This window comes from Oryctolagus cuniculus, chromosome 1 (genome assembly GCF_051225735.1).
Source record: "Oryctolagus cuniculus isolate XC-2025 breed Fujian yellow rabbit chromosome 1, ASM5122573v1, whole genome shotgun sequence".
NCBI classification, from domain to species: domain Eukaryota; kingdom Metazoa; phylum Chordata; class Mammalia; order Lagomorpha; family Leporidae; genus Oryctolagus; species Oryctolagus cuniculus.
In genome coordinates this window covers 226313368-226335632 of record NC_142867.1, presented here as the reverse complement: position 1 = coordinate 226335632, position 22265 = coordinate 226313368, and the positions used below count along the sequence as shown (strand labels likewise).

Sequence of the window (22265 nt, the reverse complement as noted above, 5' to 3'; positions counted from 1 at the left end):
GAGTGAGGGTCCTGGGGAGCTGCTGTGTCTCAACTCCAGGCTTGGGAGCCCCCGCCACGCGCTCCACATCTCAGTCCTGCAGCCTCTGTGCACCCAGAAAGGGGTGCGTTCTCTAGGTGGGCGGGGCGGGAGGCTTTCCGCCCTCTTCCAAGATGGCCGCCGACGCCTCTGTGACAGGCCTGGTCACGTGGGCACACTCGCCTATGAGGTGGCTGGGGCTTGGCCGGCGATTGTCCCTTCCCGGGCCCCGTCCCGAGGCGGAGCCTGCCCTTGTCAACCGGCGCCTGAGCGATCATGGCAACGGGCTCGGGCAGGGAGCGCGTGGCGGCGGCGGTGGCGGCGGCAGCAGTTTGGTCTCGAGCCGGGGTGGTGGAGCAGCAGCGGCGGCGGCGGCGGCGCTGCTGGCACCGGCGGCCCTGAGCGCCATGCGGCGGGGAAGCGCCGAAAGGGAGCTGGCGGAGCGGTGGGAGCTGGAGGCCAAAGCCAAGGCGGCGGCGGAGCGGGTCGGCGTGGACGCGGGTGCGGCCGGCGAGCCGGAGCGCAAAGCTGCCGAGGAGCAGCCCAAGGCGCCGGCCCCGGAGCAGCCCCGCGCGGCGGAGGAGGGGGACGCCGGCGTCTCCCCGCAGCCGCCGCCCGCGCTGCCCCAGGACAAGCCGAAGCCGGCGCTGGCGCGGGGCCCCTGCCAACACGGGAAGCCCCGGAGCAAGGGCCGGAGCTGCAAGCGGAGCTCCGGCCGCCTCCCGGACGAGTGCGGCGCCCTGCGGCCGGTCACCGTGGACAGCTCCAAGGCCAAGACCTCCCTGGACGCCCTGAAGATCAGCATCCGCCAGCTCAAGTGGAAGGAGGTGAGGCCCGGCCCGGCCGCGTGGGCACGGGGGGGTGGACTGGACGACCCCAGGCACGACTCAGCAGGCCAGCGCGCGGCCGGCCAGCGCTGAGCTCCTGCCGTGCGCCTCGCCCACAGCCCGCCTGGCAGCCGCAAATCCGCTCATCCCTCAAGGCCATAGCCCCCAAGCCACTTCCTCCAAGAAGTCTTCCCAGACCCTTCCAGGTCAAGTTAGCCACTCCCTCCTCTGGCTCCCCTGCAGCCATCCGCACTGACCTCCGAGTCCTGCACCAGCTTGGGCTCCCGGGCCTGGGACCGTCTCTCTCTCACCGCATTCAGTTGCATTTGTTGAACAGTCCCTGTGCGACTCCGGGGCAGCATCACAGTTTGCACTGGGGGGAGGGGGGCAGCCAGACCCAGGTGCTGGCCACACCCAGCCGCGTAGCCGCGTGACCTTGAGCAGACCCCGTCACCTCCTCTGTGAAGTGAGGCCCACAGAACCTAGCTCACCGCTTAGGGTCGAGTAGCACGGGTGGACGGTAAACGGCGATCTGTTTTACCCTCCTGCCCCTTTTCTCCACCACCGTCATGATCATCATCAGGGCAGATACCGAGTTGTGCATTTCAGGGCTTGGCAGGTGGCAGGTGTGGTGGGGGGAACGGAGAACTAACGACGTGAGTTATTCGTCCTTGTACCCGCTTTAGTTGTGGTGTGGGCTACCATGAGGCACCGGGAACTTCTTTTTTTTTCCTAAAGATTTATTTTATTTATTTGAAAGTCAGAGTTACACACAGAGAGAAGGAGAGAGAGGTCTTCCATCTGCTGGTTCACCCCCCAAATGGCTTCAATGGCCGGAGCTGCGCCGATCCGAAGCCAGGAGCCAGGAGCTTCTTCCAGGTCTCCTACATGGGTGCAGGGGCCCAAGCACTCGGGCCATCTTCTACTGCTTTCCCAGGCCATAGCAGAGAGCTGGATCAGAAGTGGAGCAGCCGGGACTTGAACATGCGCCCATATGAGATGCAGGCAGTGGCTTTACCAGCTATGCCACAGCGCCGGCCCCACTGGTGACTTCTTAAGTTGCCTTTTGCAGCTGTGTGAGGCCAGAAGCCACTGGAAGGGACGAGTTTGCAGCCTATCCGGCTGTTTCCTGTGCTTTCAGGAGTGCAGGTTTAGGGAAGCCGCGTGTGGCGACATGGACCCAGCTGGCCTGGCGAAGCTAGTGACAGGGATCTGCTGCGAAGCTAGCTCGACAGCAGGCGAGCTCAGGAACTTGGCCTTGCGCGGTGGCCATGGTAGACATCCAGTATCGGTGGGGTGGGGCTGGACCGTGCAGGGCTGATGTGATCCGAGGGTGGATGTCCCGGTAGCAGAGCCATTGGTCTGGAGGGAAGTGGAGAGTCAGGCAGGGTGGACATCGTGGTGGGAAGGGCCCAGTCACTGGGGAAGTCCGCCTGCAGGAGGCAGGGCCCCCAGGCCTGGGGCGTGGGATTCAGGGCAGGACTCTCCGGTCTCCGGATCAAGCACCCCTCCTCCCTGAGGCCTTTCCTGTTGAGCCCCTGCCAGCCTCCAGCTCTTAGCTACCTGTGTGTTTTCCTTTTTCATAGCACTCAGTTGTCCCTGACCTTGCTTGGTGTACTGCTTGTTCCTTGTATGTTTCCCTCTCTAGAATGGAAGCCCCATGAGGGCAGGGGCCTTGTTTTGTTCACTGCTGTGCCCGCAGGAGCTTGGCACGTGGAAGTTGCTCAATAAATACTTGCTGAATGGATGAATGTGTTATGTGATGAGTGTTTGTCTCTCTCAGTGCACCTGTCAGAGCTGTGGGCATCTCCAGAGGGGCTTCCTGGAGGAGACGTGCGGTCCAGCCTCCGCGTTTCACGCCGTCTACCTGGATCCCACAGCGGGGGGCAGAATGATGAGGAGAGGCAGGTCAGGAGCCACGCTATTGGCTTTGGACCTTTGGAAGGGAGGCTGTAGAAGCCACTGAGGAATTTCAAGACTTTTCCGTTATCATCTGTGCCACTTCGGGCGAGTCAAACTCTCCAGGCCTCAGTTTGCTTATCTGTACAATAGGACAGGCAGGGCCAGTCCAGTGGTTGCCAATCTCCCTCCTGCTGCAGCCATATACTGGAAACAGTATCAACATGAGACCCCCAGTGGGGTGGGCCCAGGGCCTACCAACTTCTCCTCCACTCCCAAGCCTTCCCTCCTCCTCCCCCCACCCCCACCCTCAGAAAGCACAACAGCGTGAAATGGGGATGTGCGTTCCAGGAGATGTTAAGCCTAGTTCACTCGCGACGGCAAGACTTTACCATCAGCTGTCTGATCACTTACTTCAGGCCACTCTTCCCCTGTCTGTGGGGTCTTGAAGGCACGGGTGGTGTCTGCCTGTGTCCCCAGAGCACGGCAGGTGCGCGACGAAGACTCATCAGGTGGATGCTGGGGTGCGTGCAAGTGAGCTCACAGTTGACCTTCACACCCTGGAATGTGGAGTTTGAAAAGTGCCAAGGACCTACCACAGTGTTAGCTGTGTGGCCAGCACAAGCAGCGTCTACATAAACCCGGTACTAACAAAGTACGGACTCGTAGCCTCTCTCAGCCTCAGCTTCCCCTTCTGTTAAGGGGGTGATGGTGGACACGATCATCTCTAGCCCCCCAGCACTAACATTCTCGGAGCAGGAACTTGTGCAGGGGACGGGGGTGCAAGGGCTTGAGCAGCAGTGCCCCTAGCATGGGTTTGGGAGAACCCAGCTGACGGCTGACTGGCTGTGGTGGGGGTAGGTGGGAAGCCCAGCTAAGAAGTAAGGTCAGGAGACACAACCCAAGTGACAGCTCTGTCACCTTTTGTGGGTTTGTAGCCAGGAGCTGTAGAGCGTGGTCCACTTACAGGGTGGCCCTGAGCCCGTGTGTGAATGTAGCAGCTGCTCAGATACCGAGCACACAGTCTCCCTTCCTTACACATACATTTTGTTTTTAAATATTTATTTATTTGAAAGGCAGAGTTCCATTATAAAGAGGTAGAGAGAGAGAGACAGAGAGAGACAGGTGTTCCATCTGCTGGCTCACATCCCAAATGATCACAACAGGCTGATCGGAAGCCAGGAGCAAAACACACCTGGGCAGAGGCCCAAGCACTTGGGCCATCTTCCACTGCTTTCCCAGGCCACAGCAGAGCTGGATTGGAAGAGGAGCAACCGGGACTGGAACCAGCGCCCCTATGGGATGCTGGCACTGCCAGGTAGCTTCACCTGCTTTGCCACAGCACTAGCCCCTACATGTACTTTTAATAGCAATGATGACCATGATAATGAACCCTTCCATAGCTCCTCTCTGGGTCATGTGCTGTTACACCTGAGGTTATTTCATCCCTCCAGCAACCCAATACAGGAAGTGCCTTATTGTGCCCATTTTACAGATGAGTACATGGGAGTACACAGAGGCTAACCTACACAAGGTCATAGAGCTATAGAAAGAGCTAGTCTTTGAACCAGATATTCCATTTGAAACCAGGCTTCAAGTCTGCTCTGCCCACTTCTCCCTGCTGGCTCTCTGTTGGCAGATCCTGCATGACAAGTGGCATTTGTGAACCTATGCGGGTCAAGGGCAAGTCATGGCCTCTCTGGACCTCTCCAGAGTGCAGGTGCAGATGTGACTGGCGTCTGCTCCTGGCCCTCGAGCAGCTCCCAGTGTGGAGGGACAGGCCTGCAAACACAGAGTTACAATCCAGACTGGGGAGCCACTGGGCAAAGGGCACTCCATACAGAGTGGGTACAAAGGCAGAATGGACGGACCTGGTTTCAGACACAGGCTGGGATGCTGGCAGCTTAGGGATCTTGTGGAGAGAGAGGAAGAGGAGCCGGATCACGGAGCACATTGAAGGTCATACCAAGAACCGTACTCTGGCTGCCGAGTTCCCAGGGTGCATGCTGCGTATAGACCCACTTCCCTGGCCACCCTCCTCCAGGCCCCAGTGAACCACGCCAGCTCTGATGATTCCGTTTGCAGGTGCAGCCTTTTCAGGCAGGTCTAATTCAGCTGTGTCCACAGGCTTCAATTTGTTTTTCAAAGGGAAAATGCACAGATGTTAGCTCTGTAAACTCATACACAAGAATAAAGTTACTCTCGAATAACAAAATCCTGTTTGCGGAGTCACCGCTGAAGTTGTGATATGATGCAGATGGATGGTTTGGGGCTCACTATTTTTGAGGCTCAATAATTTTGGATTTCTGTGATCTTCTTCCAGTCCTGTGAACCTCCCTCCTCGTTGCCTGTATATTCTTTTGCAATTTTGCTACCCTCATTAGAGAGAACCTCAAGAGACAAGACGCCCTAGAGAATAGGTGCCACTGTTGATGTGAGATGCCCTCCTTGGAGATGTGGGTTGCACATGCGTGTGCAGCGGTGCCATGGACACCAGCTAACACAAGCGAGGCCGTTGAGAGACTTGATAATGGGGCCTTTGTTGAGAATAGTTGGTGTCAGCCCCTGCCCCGAGAGCTGTTACAGTATGAGCTATTTATCTGAGATTCGAAATCATGCATTGTTTTCTGAAATTCAGCCAGCCTTTCCTCAAAACACGTATGCACTTTTTATATCGTCTACTTACGACTTGCATGCTGTTACTGTTTGTTAATTTTCAGTTATATGCTAGGCATTGTGTTTAATACTTTATGCTCAGTAAACGTACTGAGCATTTTTTAGGGATGCTTTTTATTTAATCTTTGCAGAAACCTTCTGGAGTTGATCCTGTTATCATCTCCAATTCACAGAGGAGGAAGCCGCTTTAAAGAGAGGCTGGTGTAGGGCCAGCCACAAGCGGCAGAGCCATCCAGGGCCCGTGTTTGTGCCCATCTTTGCTAAACACCATCCTGCAGGAGTTGTTCTGTTGTTATCACCATCATCATTATTATTCTCACATAGCAATTGAAGCAACTTAAGTGGGAACAGCAAGTAGGTAGGGCTGTCGGGGTTCAAACCAGAGGCTGTTTTGTTCCAAAGCCTTTGTTTAGGGGTGTTTTGCAATATTCCACTTCATAACCCTCCCATTCCCCCTCTGCCACACAACTTCCTTTCCTTTTAAAGATTTATTTATTTGAAAGAGTTGTGGAGAGCGAGAGCAAGAGAGAGAGAGAGAGAGGAACTTTCATCCACTGGTTCACTCCCCCAAGTGGCTGCAACAACCAGGGCTGAGCCAGGCGGAAGCCAGGAGCCAGGAACTTCATCTGGGTCTCCCACATGGGTGGCAGGGGCTCAGGCACTTGGGCCATCTTTTTCTGCTTTTCCCAGACCGTTAGCAAGGAACTGGATAAGAAGTAGAGCAGCTGGGACTTGAACCGGCATCTGTATGGGATGCTGGTGCTGCAGGTGGTAGCTTTACCTGCTACGCCATGATACCTGTCCCCATCCCACAACTTTCAAATGACAGCGGAATCATTCAGCATCAGGTGAGCGATGTGGCAAACAGGACTTAGAATAAAACAGTGAAATATATCCTGCCTGGCAGAGGGAGTGATTGGCACCTGTGCCTTCCAAATCCTACCTTGCTGCTCTCACATTCCTCTGCCCTCGGACTAGCCGAGTTGCCGGCCTCCTCTGTGGAACGTGAGCCTGCTGCCATCCCAGCCGCTCCGTCTCAGATTCCTTCTGCAGGGAAGCAGAGTATCAAATGAAAAATTGGATGGTGTAACCTTCCCTCCCCTTCTCGTTTCAATGACAGTCATTGCAATTTACATCCCATTTTTTGAAAACGGCATTCTATTCAAGAATGGTTCAGGCTCCACTCCATCAAATGTTCTCCTTCAACAGACATGTTATTTTAACTTCTAATCCACCAGAATTTTTCCTTTGCAAGTTAAACCTGTCATAACATAAAAATCACAATCCACTAGCACTGTTATTTGAACGATACAAATGTGTGTAATCACTCTAGGACTTTAACTCCTTAAACAGTCCTTTAAAAGTCAGCAAATTCCAGGGCTAATTTTTTTGTTTCTCTCTCTCTCTCTCTCTCTCTCTCTCTCTCTTATAAAGGAGGTGTTGTAATTGCTGGAGCTGCTTCCTGGGTGGTAAAAAACAGACCCTGTGTGTTGTGCCTCGATTTTTGTGGTGTATTTGGATTTTGGTTTTGGATGAGCGGAAGTTGAATGCAAATGAAGCCCTCGATCACAGATTTTATTTTTCTTTTAAATATATGCCCTGAAAAGAGCGTGTCTGTAAAAGTAATCGTCCATTTTTAAGTGCTTGCTAGAAAAGAGAAGTGTTGTTTCCTGGAGCTGGCACGGGCATTGAGACGAGGCAGATGTGGGTTAAAATCCTTGCCACTGACTGCTTGTGCCACTCAACTGCTTGGGTGCTCGGTAGGAAACCCTCTGTGAGGCTCAGTTTCTCTAGCTGTGACAATGTCTCAGTGACCGCTAACTGCAGCATTTTTGTGAGATTAAACGAAGGAGTGCATGTATCTTGCCTTAATCCAATGCTTGACACGCTATAGGTATTCAGCTAATGTTAGTTTTTCTTTCTATTGAGTAATTACAGACTTTGATTATTCACTCTATTGTTTAAAAATAATTTATTTATTTGAAAGGCAGAGTTACAGAGAGAGAGAGGAGGAGAGACAGATCTTCCATCTGCTGGTTCAGTCACCAAATGGCCACAATGGCCAGAGCTGGACCGATCTGAAGCCAGCAGCCAGGAGCTTCTTCTGGGTCTCCCACACATGTGCAAGGGCCCAAGGATTTAGGTCATATATATATATAGATATATATATTTAAGATTTTTAATTTATTTATTTGAGAGGTAGAGTTACAGACAGTGAGAGGAAGAGACAGAGAGAAAGGTCTTCCTTCTGTTGGTTCACTCCCCAACTGGCTGCAATGGCCAGAGCTGCACCGATCCGAAGCCAGGAGCCAGGAGCTTCCTCGGGGTCTCCCACGCAGGTGCAGGGGCCCCAGCACTTGGGCCATCTTCTACTGCTTATCCAGGCCATAGTAGAGAGCTGGATTAGAAGAGGAGCAGCCAGGACTAGAACCAGTGCCCATATGGGATGCCAGTGCCACAGGCAGAGGATTAACCTACCGTGCCACTTAGGTCATCTTCCACTGCTTTCCCAGGCCATTGCAGAGTGCTGGATGGGAAGTGGAGCAGCCGGGACTTGAACCAGCGCCCATATGGGATGCTAGCACTGCAGGCAACAGCTTTACCCACTATGCCACAGCACTGGCCCCACTCTATTTTTTTTCAAACAAGCTATTATGGAATTGTCTATGTACATAGGCTACTGGTTAGCCAGGACAGATAGGACCACCTCATTTCAAATATATTTTGAGACCTAGTCAGTTCCAGGTGTCTTTGGGCTCTTGGGATACAGCAGATGACAAAAACAGAGATGTCTGCTGGGTCACGGGGGTGGTCACATTTCAGGTGAGTGACAGCTTGATGGAATCTAAGTTTAAATGCTTTTAAACAACACCTCTTTAAAGTTTTTTCCCTCTTAAAATCAATTATCCTTTAAAAACCTTGTAACTCCAGCTGACTCTCTTAAAGCCTCCACTCTGGACTTGGTGCCTGCCTCATTCTTTGGTGCATTTATTCTACACCTTGCCCTGGGAGAGTCGGCTTAGCTGTCGCAGTGCCGTGGGTCTCACGACTTCGGGTTCAGAATGCAGAAGGTGATTGCTCTGTAGGGGAGAGAGCGGAGGTTGGGCTTGGAAGAGATGCAGATTTCCCTGGGTTGCTTTCTTTCGTCTTTCATTCCTTGGCACACTCTCTGGAAAGAGCAGAGCCAGACAGGGGTCTGCATCGTGGCTCTGTCCCTTAGTGGCTTTGTGACTCTGGACACATTGCTTTACCTCTCTGAGCCACACAGCTTCCTCATCCCTGAGAACGAGCATCGAACACTCGCGAGGGTTGATGGGAGGACCAAGAACATCTTTAAGGCACCCATGCCTTCAAAGATGCACACATTTTGATTGGCGTTCGCTCCAACATCTTGATTAGGTTTTGTAGCAGAAACAATGGTGTGCACTAGCCTGTGGCCGTGCTGTTCCCTTTGTTGGTCCTGCGCCCCTCCTCTCCCTGGGGCTGCCCCGCTGGAGCTGAGCTGGGCCCTGCAGTCCTTCGGCAAAGGTTCCCGTGTGGCTGGGGACAAGGACCGTGTTCCTCACTGCCGCCTCTGCTGCCGCTTGAGTACGTGGGTGTGGCTCTGGGTGGGTTTGAGCCGTTATCTATGCCATTTTATAAAAGCTTCAGAAGTCCTGGCAGGCATTGCTGGCAGCTTCTTCTCTTCTCCCTTCTGAATAAAACCGTCTCGTCCTTAGAGAAGCTGGGGGAACAGGGGTTCAGCCCGGTGCAGCCGCCCCTGGGTGGAGTTTTACCTTGCACACTAGTGCTTCAGGATACCTGTTTAGGACTCTGAAGAGGGCCAGCTTTCCTATTTTGTTTGCAGGTAGATTTTGCTTCTCCTGATGTCAGAGCTGTGGTTTCTGGGAATTTAGGAAAGCAACTATGGACAACCTCTGGACATCTTAGATGATTTACAAACACCTGTACAGATTCCAGAAGCACCGGGTGTTGATAAAGACGTGCACGGTCCCCACGTGTGTCACATAACAACCACAGGTCCCCATCACCTTTCCCTCGAGCCCTCTGCTCCTGCTGCTTGGCGATGACATCATCATCACAGCTTGATGTGTGTCTTTGCAGGGTTTTTTTTCTCAAGTCTCCTACGGGCTTAGCGGGGTGGCGAAATGGTGCTGCGGTGACACTAAATAACTTCGTGGCTTCACTTAAGGAAGCTGTTACGGGTTGAGTGGGGGCGGGGTGGGTGTGGGGATGGCAGGGTAGGGGCCTCTCATCACCTTGGGTGTTCAGACATCCAAGCAGCTACTGTGACTCCTACTCCCACCAGTCACCGGGGAGGAGAGCATCAGCCCTGGCTTTGCCAACTGTCTCTGGAAAATGATGCGTCACTTCTACTCACATGGCATTCACGGAAGCCGGTGACACAGCCGTGGCTAACAGAGGGGCTGGGGGTGTGCTGTCCCGCAGTGGGGGAGCGGAGATGAGAATCGTGCCCCTTGAGTTAACTGTGCTGGTAACCACCAGTATCAATCAGACATAGAGACGCCAGGTGGATTTTGTTACAAATGTAACCGGGGCAAATTAAAATTTTGCGCCTGCTGCAGTTATGTAACGTGTGTGGTATTTGCCTTTTCAGCAGTACTTCGTGGGCTTCTTCTGTTAGCACATCCAGATTCATTTCACTTAGTAACAGCCCAATAGCTCATTGAATGGATGTGCCACAGTCCGTGGAAGGATGTTAGCTCTCTGTTTTTTTTTTTTTTTTTTCTCTGCACAGGATGGCACAGTTAACTTCACTGCTCAGACATTTAAAGCTGTATAAGAGTACCTCAGAAATGGCGTTTGATGATGTTTATTTTGGTATAAAACTTCAAAAATCCATGTACATGAGGATCTTCCAAAAGTTCTTGAAAAATGTGTATTATGAAAAAAGGTGTATGTGGTTTTCCAAATTTGTTTTTATTTTTAATGATTTTATTGATTTATTTGAAAATCAGAGTTATGGAGAAGCAGGGAAGGTGGAGACAGATCTTCCGTCTGCTGCTTCTCTCCCCAAATAGCCACAATGGCTGGGGCTGGGCCAGGCCAAAGCTAGGAGCCTGGAGCTCCATCTGGGTCTCCTGTGGAGACAGCAGGGCCCCAAGTACTTGGCCCTTCTTCTCTGCTTTCCCAGACACATAAGCAGGGAGCTGGATGGGAAGTGGAGCAGCCAAGACTCAAACTGGCACTCATATGGGATGCTGCTGTCAGTGTAGCAGGTGGCAGCTCAGTCTGCTGTGCCACAGTGCTGGCTCCCTCAAGTTTGTTTACACACAGGGCCACGCTGTGGCGTAGCAGGTAAAGCTGCTGCCTGCAGTGCTGGCATCCCATATGGGCGATGGAAGCTTTCTCTCTCCCTCTCCCTCTCCCTCTCCCTCTCCCTCTCCCTCTCCCTCTCCCTCTCCCTCTCCCTCTCCCTCCCCCTCCCTCCTTTCCTCCCTCCATCCCTCTCCCACCCCTGCTTCTGGGTAACTCTGCCTTTCAAATAAATAAATAAGTAAATTAACTTTAAAAAATTTATTTATCCCCAAATAAGCTCCTCTTTTAATTCCACTTCCTGTGAACTCTTTGAATCTGCGCAAATATTTTTGCTGGGTAAATTCTTAACCGACTGTGGGGTCAAAAGGTGGATGCGCTTTATATTTGGATGGTTGCTGTCAGATTGCCATCAGCAGTGTGTTCAGTGCCTCCTGCCATCCGTAGCCTCCCCAGTACCGTGAACTGAACAGCACATTGATTGGGAGAAATACATGCTTTTAATGTCCATTTCCCGGACTGTCAGCAAGGCTGAGGGCTTTACTGAAGTTTCTTAGTCATTTGTACTGCTTCGTCTGTGAGATGACTGAATGAATTCCTTGTTCATTCATCTTTTGGACACGTCTTGCTCACGTTTATCGTTTTTCTCATTGGTTTGTTGAAATTGCAGATAGCTGCTTCCCACCTCGCATGCACTGTAAACATTTTTCTCCTGCTGGTCATTTAAACACGTAACAGAGAATCGTTTGTCTTGCGTGATCTACATCATCATAATTAAAAGGTTTTTTTCTTTCCTACTCGCTAGAAATGGTCTTTAATTGTCATTGACTTGTTGGAGGGCAGGTGCAATGAAGCGGGTAGCAAATTAACAGCCGATTTGCAGAGCCTTGCACTTCTTTAGAACCGGGACATCCTGCCTGGCACTTTCTCGTGCGTTTAGCCCGATTTGGCTTTGACTTTGTGCAGTGAGCGTGGTAGATGCGACTATTTTATAGGGGTCAGTAGAATGCAGAGTTAGGTATGGGTTCGAATCTCTACTACTTACTCCTTCTGTCAAGGGGAGTGAAAGATCGCCCCGTTTTAGTCACACATGTAACATCCACGAGGAAGTTTGCGCAGTCCGTGTTCGTTCTGCTTCAGCTCTTCCTCTCTTCAGAGACGTAAAGACGCAGATGGCGGGGACCCAGGGCTGGCTCTCCAGCTCTCAGGCCAGCTCTTCCCCGGTCGTCCACCCACCCCCAACTGAGGACAGTCTGATTTCCTGGCCCCTTAAAATAAGACCGTGGGCAGCGGGGGTTTCCTGAGGTCACTCGATGCAGGACGAGGCGTTCAGCCTGGATGTCAGTTTTGTTAACAAAGCACCTTTCCCTCTTGCATAAATGATCCTTGTACATTACCTAAAACATGAAAAGTTTGGAAAAAGCATTCTAGAAATGTAATAATGCCACCATCTAAATGCGAGGACTGTTTTCACTTTGAAGCATTTCTTTTCAGAATTTCTTTTGGGTGTATATTTTTATGTTTCATAAAGTTGATATAATTTGATTATGTTAACATCAATGCTTACATTACAATTTAAGCACTTTCCCTTACTACATAAGCTTTTCATAACTGCCACTGTAATTGCTATAAAATATCTCATTCAGTGGGATATGTTTCATTATTTTCTCATTATTAAATGTTTAGAGTGAGCCCTTTATGAAAAACTTTTTTGGAGTGCTTCTTTCCCATATTTCATATTATTTTATTTTTAAACAAAATGATTTATTTACTTATTTTGAAAGTCAAAGTTACAGAGAGAGGGAGAGACAGAGAGAAACATTACCCATCAACTGTTCACTCCCTAGGTGGCCACAGAAGCCAGGGCTGGACCAAAGTCAGGAGCCAGGAGCTTCATCCATATCTCCCACCAGCGTGATAGTGGCCCAAACACTTGAACCATCTTCCAAGGCCTTTCCCAGGCACATTAGCAGGGAGCTGGATCAGAAGTACAGCAGCCAATACAAGAACCCATATGGGATGCCAGTGTCACAGGTGGCTGCTTTACCCACTATGCCACAACACCGGCCCCTCATATTATTTTCTTAACTTTCCAGAAGTTAAATAATTGGATCACAGGGTATGTGCATTTTTTAAAAAAAGATTTATTTATTTATTTATTTGAAAGTCAGAGTTACACAAAGAGAGGAGAGGCAGAGAGAGAGAGAGAGGTCCTCCATCTGCTGGTTCACTCCCCAGATGGCTGCAACGGCCAGGGCTGGCAGGACTGAAGCCAGGCAGGGAACCAACTCCTTGCGCCTTTGTCACTGACTCCCAGGGTCTACACTGGCAGGAATTTGGAGCTGGGAGTCAGAGTCAGGTATTTTTTTTAAGATTTATTTATTTATTTGAAAGTCAGAGTTACACAGAGAGAGGAGAGGCAGAGAGAGAGAGAGGTCTTCCATCTGATGGTTCACTCCCCAGATGGCCAGGAGCTTCTTCCAGGTCTCCCAAGTGGGTGCAGGGTCCCAAGGACTTTGGCCATCTTCTACTGCTATCCCAGGCCATAGCAGAGAGCTGGACAGGAAGTGGAGCAGCTGGGTCTCATACCGGCACCCATATGGGATGCTGGCACTTCAGGCCAGGGCGCTAACCCACTGCGCCACAGTGCCGGCTCCCAGAATCAGGTATTGAACCCACGTGCTGCAGTATGGAACGTGGAGCTTAACTAGCGCCTTAGCGGCTATGCTAAATGTCCACCTCTTCACTCAGACACAAGGAGCTAAGTATTCTTTTCCATTTTGGCCACATCCCATGACTTACCTGCTCTTGTTGTCCAGCATTTTAGTCCTACTATTTTACCCCCTTTTGTTTTTAAATCACGAATTAGACATCATTACTATTGTTATTTGCGATCATCTCGGAGCCTTTAAGGTGTGCTCGTGTGTATCATTTTCTCTGTTCACTATTCTCTTGTACAGCTCAGCCTTCCCCTCTGGGGTCATCTTTCTCCTGGAAGGAATCCCTTTAGTCAGTCAGGTGCTATTTGTAATGAGCTCTCAGTTTTTATTTGTCCAAAATGACCTTCACGTTGCCCTCATTCTTAAGAAATCGCGCTGCTGGGCACAGCTCCAAGTTGGTGGTCAGATCTGGGGAACTGGAAGGTACACTCCTGTTTCTCACCTCCATTTTGGCTGCCAAGAAGCCAGATAATCTGCCTAGGGTTTTTTCTTTTCCTAGCCAAGTGTCTTCTTTCTGGCTGCTTTTAAAATCCTCTCTTTGTCTTAGATGTCTTTGATGTCGCTAAGATGTAGGACAGGATTTCTTTTTGTTCTGCTTGGGATTTGATGGAATTCTTGCCTTTGAGCTAGGGTATCTTTTTTCATTATTTCCAGAAAGTTCTCACCCATTTTTCTCTTTCAGGGTTGTCTCTCATCCAAAGCTCCTCTCTCTCCCTGGAATTCTGATTTAGATGTTAGACCTCTGTGATGGTGAACTTCAGCCTCGGATCATTCTTTGAGGGTTCAAGGGAGGGTCCTCATCCCATGCAGATGCCTCAGACAAGCCCCTGACTGGGAACTGAAAAGTAAATTTTTGGTGTTAAGACTCTTCGGGTCACAGGTGCGGTGTGACTTCCGGCTCCAGCTGCCATGGTCGGACATTCTGAGGGCAGACTTTTCCCCTTTGACTTCCCCTCCCCTGAGCCAAGGCCAAGACGAGGCCGACTTCCTCGTGGTTCACCCACTGAGGACGTGACGTTGCAGGGCCTGGCTTGCTGTGGGAGTTTCCGGTCTGATTTTCACCTTAGCACCCAGCATTCAGGGCCAGATCACGTGCCGATGCCAGACCACCGCCTAAGCGTGCAGGATCCAAGCTGATTAGACTTTGCCTTTAAAAATGAACCGCTCTGGTCGCCCTGTGGGGGATGGATTACTGGAGGCAAGTCAGGAAGCCCAGGGGAGGGGTGGGTGTGGAAGTGGGGGAAGGGCGCTGGTTGGGATGGTCTGTGTCTTCCCCTAGGCTGTAAGAGATCCAGTGGCAGGGAGCTTGGCTTGCTGGTGGCTGAGTGGCCCAGTGCCTGGCACAGATGTCGCCCGAGTTGAACTGACACTTCCCGTGCCGTTTTTCTGGGCCGCCTTCAGAGGGACTGTTTCCTCTAAAAGGCAGTGGCACAAAGGGATTCCAGGCAGTGAACTCATGCCTGTCTCTGGCGTTGCAAAGCTCAAGCCCAGCTGTTTGTCAGCGAGGAGAGCCTGCGGTCTTGGCAGGGTTTATGCTCCGGGGATAACGGTAGCTTTCTTTAGTCCGTGCACATGCTCCTTTCTGGAGGCGCCGCCGGCTCCGTGTGAGACCCGCTCACAGAGAGCCTCAGCATCCCACAGCACCACAGCGGTTTGAAATGCCTAACCTGGAGGACTCCCCAGGCCGGTGGCAAGGATGTTCCTCTGACGGTGTGCTAGAGCCGGGAGAACTTGTCGCTCCTAGGCGGTCTTAGTGCTGGGAGGGGCACTCACTCTGTGTCTGGGGCGAAACAAGTGGCCCCTGCTGGGTGACAGTTTACTAGGCTTCTGCTGGCTGCTGAGGGCTTTTGTCCTAAGAGTTTACGCCACGCCTGGCCTGTCTGTCAGCATGTGCAGGATCAGCTCTAGAAAGTATGGTGAGATAAAGCATGTGCAGGAGGCGTCTAACAAGTTCTTGGGAATATATATTATGAAAAAACTATGCACGATTTCAAAAAAATTTTTCTTGCACCTAAATAAATGTATCTTAACTCCAATTTTCCATGAACATTCTGATGGATATGTGCATCTAATTTGAAGTTCTGAGGCCTGGAGGGTCTTGATTGTTCATTCCGTGACTATGGGTTGTATGTTGACTGAGCCCCCAAGCCTGTGCAAGACACCTGGAGATGAGACACCATGAGACACTGCCCCTCTGCTGGTGGCCTACACTGACCTTTTGTGTGAATTAGAAAGAGGAGCCCCCTCCTCAAGGACAGAAGATCAAAGTAGTCAAAATGCTATCATACTGCAACAACGGTTCACATGGATTATTGATGCTAAGGGAATATTACTTAATAAATAGCATTTGTAGTACCATAATGAAGCAGTTGTTGAGGTGACCCTGCAAGTCAGCAATATCCTAGGGTAGCAGACAAGCATGGGATGAGCGAGCGCAGCGTGCAACTTTACTCAGTGTGCTCGTGCCACTGGCGGATTTAACAAGAGTTGAAGGCGCTTGCTGTCATCTGTCAGAGTTGGTATGAGCAGAGCTCTCTTCAGAGACCATTTGAGATCTTATTAGACCAACGCGGCTCTCTTGGGTCGAGTTTGTCCAAGGGACCAACACATACTGACTTATTAAAGGTAAGACACTCAGCTGCCAACTGCCAGAAATTTCTCATCGTAACTACGATATCGCCCAGATCTAAACAACCATCTGATGTTTGTGTGCTGATAGAATCTTTCTCCCTTCCTGGTTTAGACCCACAGGGACTCTGATTTTGACAGCATGTAAATATCGTGTTACAGCTGATACTTGCCGTCCCGTATGATCCGTTTGTTGCAGAGGTAAAAACTTAACGGTGAATACTCTTGGGTTCCAAACATTAAAGACACCTGCTGGCGAGCAGCATCACAGCACCCTCGTGTGTGCCCAAAAAGCCACGCAGCATGGTCTCAGGGGCTGCAGCCCGTGCAAGGAGCAGACAGAGCTGAGCCCAGGGTGCAGCGCCGGGGAGGCTACTAGAAGGGAACTCCAAGTAGGCGAGGTCCCCTTGGAGGTGCTGAGAGGGCAGGGAGAGAGGGAGAGGCTCCTGGGTGAGGAGGGCACCTGCCACGCTGACACCTTCATCTCTGGCCCTCAGGTCCCTGTGAGCCCTTTGATCTGGGCACCTGCCACTTTCTGGATAAGTGGGGCCGCGGAGTTCCAGATTAGTGAGGCGCTTCCAACTGTAGATGGAAGGTGACCCTGATCTGCTTTTCTTCCTCTGTCTTCAGGTCTTGGCTTAAATGTCACCTCCTCCAAGAAGCCTTCCTTGGTTTGGTTAATGTCTTTTTTTTTTTGGTTTGGTGCTCCCATGGCCCTCTGTCACAGCATGAATCAGCTTGATTGTGACTGCTTGTTTGAATTTCTTTTTCACCAGATCTTTAAATTCTACTGGTGTAAGGCCTATCTGTCTTGCTTACTTTGTTTATTATTGGATTCTCACACTCCAGTGCACCATGCCTGACAATGCTATATAATTAGATTTTGATAAATATTGGCTGAAATAGTTTTTTCCCCCTTCTTTCATTCATTCCACAAACATTTTCTGAGCCCTCATTTTGTGCCATGGACCCTGCTGAGCACTGGGCAAATAAAGAAATGACCTGCTGGGGGCCTTTCCCCCTGGGAGCTCCCTCTCCAGTTACTCAGATCCAGGGGAGGGAGCAGGGAAGGCCGAGCCGGGGGCAGTGGGCTCAGCCAGGAGGGGCCTCTGGGCAGAGTCTGGGAGAGGAGGGGGTGAGCCAGGCTTCAGGGCGCAGGAGCAGTAGCAAAGGTATTCAGATGGGCTCAGCAGGCTGGTGGCATGGTGGCAAGCCAGGGCGCAGGCGGGCATACAGGATGGGGGAGGAGGGCGAGGGAGAACAGCACGGGCTGGGGATGCAGGAGCGAATCACAAAAGTCCCAGCTCAAACGGATCTCTGGGAGCCGGTCAAAGAAAAGTGTGTGTGTGCGTGTGTGCACGCGCCTGTGTGTATGTGTGCGTGCGTGTGTGTATGGGTGTGTGTGTGTGCGTGTCTGCGCGTGCGTGTGTACGCATGTGTAGGTGTGCACGTGCATGTGTATGTGTGTACGTGTCTGCGCGCATGTGCGTGTGTGTGCATGTGTGTATGCATGCGTGTGTGTGTGTGTGCATGATGCCCCTCCTGCTGTGGCGTTTAGGGGGTGGGGTGGTGCACTGAAAGTAGGGGGCCCCTCCTTGAGGTCAGGGACACCTGCCTCCCCTCGGCCTCCAGAATCTGGCGAGTGGCAGGGATAGGATGGGCGCTGAGATGACGCTTGGTGCCTGGGTCCAGGTGGAGAGGGCAGCGAGGTGGGAGCCCTGGTTACAGAAACAGCACGGTGCCGGCTGGCACTTGGCGTCCCCGGGGGAGGTGAGCAGAGCGCCTGTCCCCAGCTTGGCTCTTCAGCCCAGTGAGGAGTGGCTCACTTGTGCCTCTGCTCTCCAGGGACTGCCGTCCCCCTTTCTGACGAGGGAGGGGCCCCGGGGGCGTCTCAAGGGCCGCGTCTGTCCCCTGCAGGCTACTCTGCCCCTTTGCTGTTCTGTTTCCAGCAGAGAGGGATGCAGGCCCAGCTGACAGCCGCCCTTCCCAGAGGCGGGGCGGAGATTTGCGGGTCCCAGGCACGCTCATTGCCTGCGTATCACGCTGCTGTTTAATAAAGGCCTCATTGCTGGAAGGGCCGTTAAGTAACCCTTGATGGATTTCAGCCTCACTGCGGAGGGAGACGCCGCGTTCAATCACCTGCCGACCACGTGGAAGTGAAGTAATAGAGAGGCTGGTCACGTGCACGGCCCCCTCCTACACAAGAGGGAAGGGGACAAAGCCCCACGCAGGGCCCACTCCGAGCCGGACCCTGTTGGGTGCTTCCACGTGGGTTTTCTTCCCCGATGCTGATGCATGCATTGTGGTGCCGGCGGCCAGCAGTGGGACACAGGCGCTTAGGGGCGGAACTAGCCGGCTTTTGGCCCAGGGTCTCTTATCGCACGATACCTGCTCCTTCCCCTGCGCGAGGAGGGCACTTCCAAGAGTCCCTGGAGAATGGAGTTAAAAGCTAAGTTCATTTTAGCGCAGAAAATGTCTGAAAGCCATGAGTCATTTTTTTTTTCTCCTAATATGCATTTCCACGGCCTTTCTCCAGACCCCTTGCACGATGCTGCCCTCCATCACAGTGGCTGATTTCTGTATGGGGAGCAGCAGCCTATGCCAGTTGAGCCCACCCCCTCCCTGGAGGCCGGCACTCCTCCGTGTGCCGGTGCTCCCGGCCCAGCGCTGCCCCTGCAGCCTGTGGACGCGTGGTGGGCTTTCCCTGCCCCCGGGGCCCGGTCGCCGGCCTTTCCACCACCCTCTCTCGTGACTCCTTCCCATCTCCGGCCCTCTCCTCCACTCCTCTGTCTCTCCAGAGACACCCGTCTGGCCCTACTTGAAGATGGCTTTGCTCTACCCTGAGATCTTTGCGCTTGGCAGCAAGCCCTGTTGGTGAACAATTCAGTTGTGATTCTGCCTGGGTGGATGTGAGGGCGATCCGGCTGCGACATCTGTCACCCCGTTGAGCGCCAGGGTTGACCCGGCCAATCTGGCTGACTGGGCGGGTGTCCCCTTCCTGCCCCACGGCTCCATGTGCATCCCTCCCGAGGCTGCACGCTCAGCGGAAGAGGACAAACATCCCCGCTAGAGGAGGACCGGTCTTTGGTCAAGGGTATCCGAGTAGCTGGGCTCCCCTCTTAGAACCTCCAAACAAGCTCTCAAAGGAGACTTGGACGGGTGGAAGGATACTTTCACAGACGGCAGCCAGAGGGGAGGGCAAGGGCGTTTGGGTGGGATGCCAGGCACTCAGAGTCCCTGCTCACCTCCTGGCAAAGCACCCGAGGCCCTTAAAATCACCGCAGTGTCCCAGTTGGCCACGCTCCCGCCAGGCTGTCCCCTGTCACTGTCGCCGCTGGTTATGCGGTCTCCAAGGTGAGTGTGTACCCCCCGCCTTTGCTCTCGTTGACTTTTTGGCTGGCCTGGCTGTTGCTCCCCCCGTTCCCTGCTGGCTGAACTTGGAGCCTGCTTCAGTCTCCTGCTCAGTCACGAGCCCCACCCTGAAGCCTTGCCCTCCTAGCAGTTGGAGTCGCTCGTTCCCACGCCACTAGAGCACTTGGCTCACCCTTCTCTCCCTGTGTCGCCTTGCCCTGGGGACAATGATTTGCTTATGGACTGTGCCTCTCGCTAAACCCTGAGCAGCCTGAGGACAGAGAGGGTGCTCTGTTTATCTCCTGCGTGTGTGTTTTTTAGTGCCTGGCCTAGAGGAGGTGCCCAGCAAGGGACCGGGCCCCTGGAGGATGGGACAGTGTGCACCGGCACTGGCCTCAGCTGCAGGTGGGGCAGAGATGCATCCTGGGAAGGAGCCGGTCCAGTCCTAGTCCTCTCTTCTCTGCTTCCTCCTGTCTGCTGCTGGGGAGGGCTGCTTTGGTTTGGGACTGGCTAGGAGGGGATTCTCACCTACCCTCCCCAGGAGGGTGCTCAAACCCCATCCCTGAGTCCCATCCCTCCAGGGTCTCCCATCATCTCTCCTGACACCTGGCTGACCAGCAGTGGACAAATGACAACTGGACCGTCTCTGACTGACCCTGAGGCAGTGGAACTCAAACAGGTGCAGTCTCCCCACTGCACGGGCAGGGGTGAACTTATTCATCTGTGTGTTCCAGGTCCAGAATAGTGCGTGACCCACGGGAGGGCTCCATGGACACACAATGGGTTTGCACTCCTCTGTCTTTGCTTTCTCTGTTTGCTGTGTATATTGCTTGGAGTAGGCCCAACTGCTGGGACAAAAACCCCAGATATGTGAGGACTTGACGTCATGGCAGCCTGGTCCTGCCCTTCCGACAGCCTGGGTAAGGCTGTCCAGTGTGTGGGGCATCATTCAGAGACCTCGGATCCTTCCATCTGTGGCTCTGTCATCCCCCAGGGTCACTGCATCGCTAGTGGCCCAGCAGCAGAAGAGTGAGCATGGAGGACACACAGGAGGTTTTCGTGTGGGTCCTGGAGGTGATCCGTACCGTTTCTGTCCCCCTCGTGTCATCCGGAACTCAGGAACAGGACCTCACTTCAGTGCAAGGAAACCTGGGAAATGTAGTCCAGTGCTGTGTCCAGGGAGAAGAGGACATGGACTTGGGTGAGCTGCCCATCACACTGACCACAATGCAGTGTAGAAAAAAACCCACAGGATTGGGAACCTGTCAAAACCAGCTTCAAGTTCAGGCTGTGCCTCTTACTCACCGTGTGGATCTGGATGAGTTATCCAGCCTCTTTGCGCCTCAGTTTGCTCAGCTGAATCTCGCGGGATGGTACCCTGCACCACACAGGATGACTGACAGATAGGAAAGCCCCCGTGGTACTTCTTAATCGGTATTCAGCAACATGATGGTTACTACTAGGCTCATTACTGTCTTTCTCATCATATAGCTCAATCTTACTGATTAAAAGTCTAGTAATAAGCTCAAGGTAAACCAGCTACATACTGTGAAAGCAGAAACACTGGAAAATACATCTTTCATCTTTCCCATGTACAGCATTTTTTTTCCCCAAAGGCCACCCATCATTACCAGTCTCTTGGTAGGCATGTGTAGGTACACATTGTGTAATGACCCCTAATTACCGACAGACCGACAGGGTAATTTTCACTGTACCCTTCTTATTTGCTTTTCATGGGATGCACTCTACTCTGCACGTTTAATTTAACCTAATGATGTAACTGAGTCATTGTTTTGGACCAGTAAAGATTGACTGTCTTCTTTCCCACCCTGCAGAGCATTCCACAGGACAAGTGGACCATCATTTACTTAACTGGCGCCCCACTGACAAGCACGGCGCCATTCACGCCATCTACACAGTGTTGCTATTCTATGGAAAGCTGCAATGACCGTGACCTTGTATGTGGGTCTTCCTGCGCTTGGCTAAGAGTCTCTGCAGGATGAGAATCTAGGAATCAGACCATGCACTTAATTCTGTGCACGCCTAGGGCTTAAAATTTGGAAAGCTTTCGCTCTGGTGACTGATGCAGAGAGAAGGAATCGGGACATAAGTGATTTGGCTTGTCATGCACAGGTGGGAGATAAAAGACGTTGTGTCTTTACTTTGGAAACCTCTTTTCTCACTCAGACCTTTCTGTTCTCTGCCCACGATGTCTTGGGTTCCAGATCCTGTAGCCGCAACACCTGGCAGATCTTTAAACCCATGCAAATCACCTCCTGGCTTCAGACTTTATATTTCCACACCAGCAAGTTGTCTATCAACTTTATGAACCCCGTACCCTTCAAAGGAGTTCACAAGAGCCATAAAGTCCAATTTTTTTGGTCTTGTTTTGAGTGACAGAGAAACAAACACTGTTCAGTGCTTTTTCTGTGTGAGTTTTCATAGCTTATTTCATTTATTCCTTGTGAACCCTTTGCAGTGTAATAATTAGGATTCCTGTTTTCCAGGCAAAGGAAGGGATGGGTTCACAAAGGCTAAGTGGCTTGCCCAGAGTTAGGCAGCACGAGGCTGTGAACTGGAGCCTTGCTGTCTGAGCCACTCCTTGGGCCTCTCTTACCCTCAGTAGGGAATTCAGTAGAACTTTCCTGGCTATCAAATGAGTTTTAACCATGATGTAAGCACCTGCTGACTAACAGTGCCTCTTATAGGTTCCGTGGCCCCTCCAGGCTTGGTAAAGAAGAGGGCCCTGTCTATTAGGGCTCTAGGCTTGGTTTTTGGCATGCTTGGACCTCACATCATTGGCCCCGCAACTGTCAGCTGGCTAGGCCAGTCTTCGCCGTCAGCCTCACTGGGTTCCTCTTTAGCCGGT

The 22265-nt window shown here is 52.1% G+C and overlaps 1 protein-coding gene across 9 annotated transcripts in view; it reads left to right on the top strand.

Moving 5' to 3' along the window:
* Positions 1-215: 215 nt before the first annotated feature.
* TTLL11 (tubulin tyrosine ligase like 11) overlaps positions 216-22265 on the top strand; it is a 271165-nt gene continuing 249115 nt past the window's right edge. The window contains exon 1 of one of the 9 annotated variants that reach the window (XM_070056361.2): positions 216-845. In XM_070056361.2, the coding sequence (XP_069912462.2) occupies positions 426-845 (420 nt within the window). In that variant the 5' untranslated portion in view covers positions 216-425. The remainder of the gene's footprint in view (positions 846-22265) is intronic. The other 8 variants (XM_070056388.2, XM_070056342.2, XM_070056346.2 and 5 more) reach the window with 8 other exon arrangements.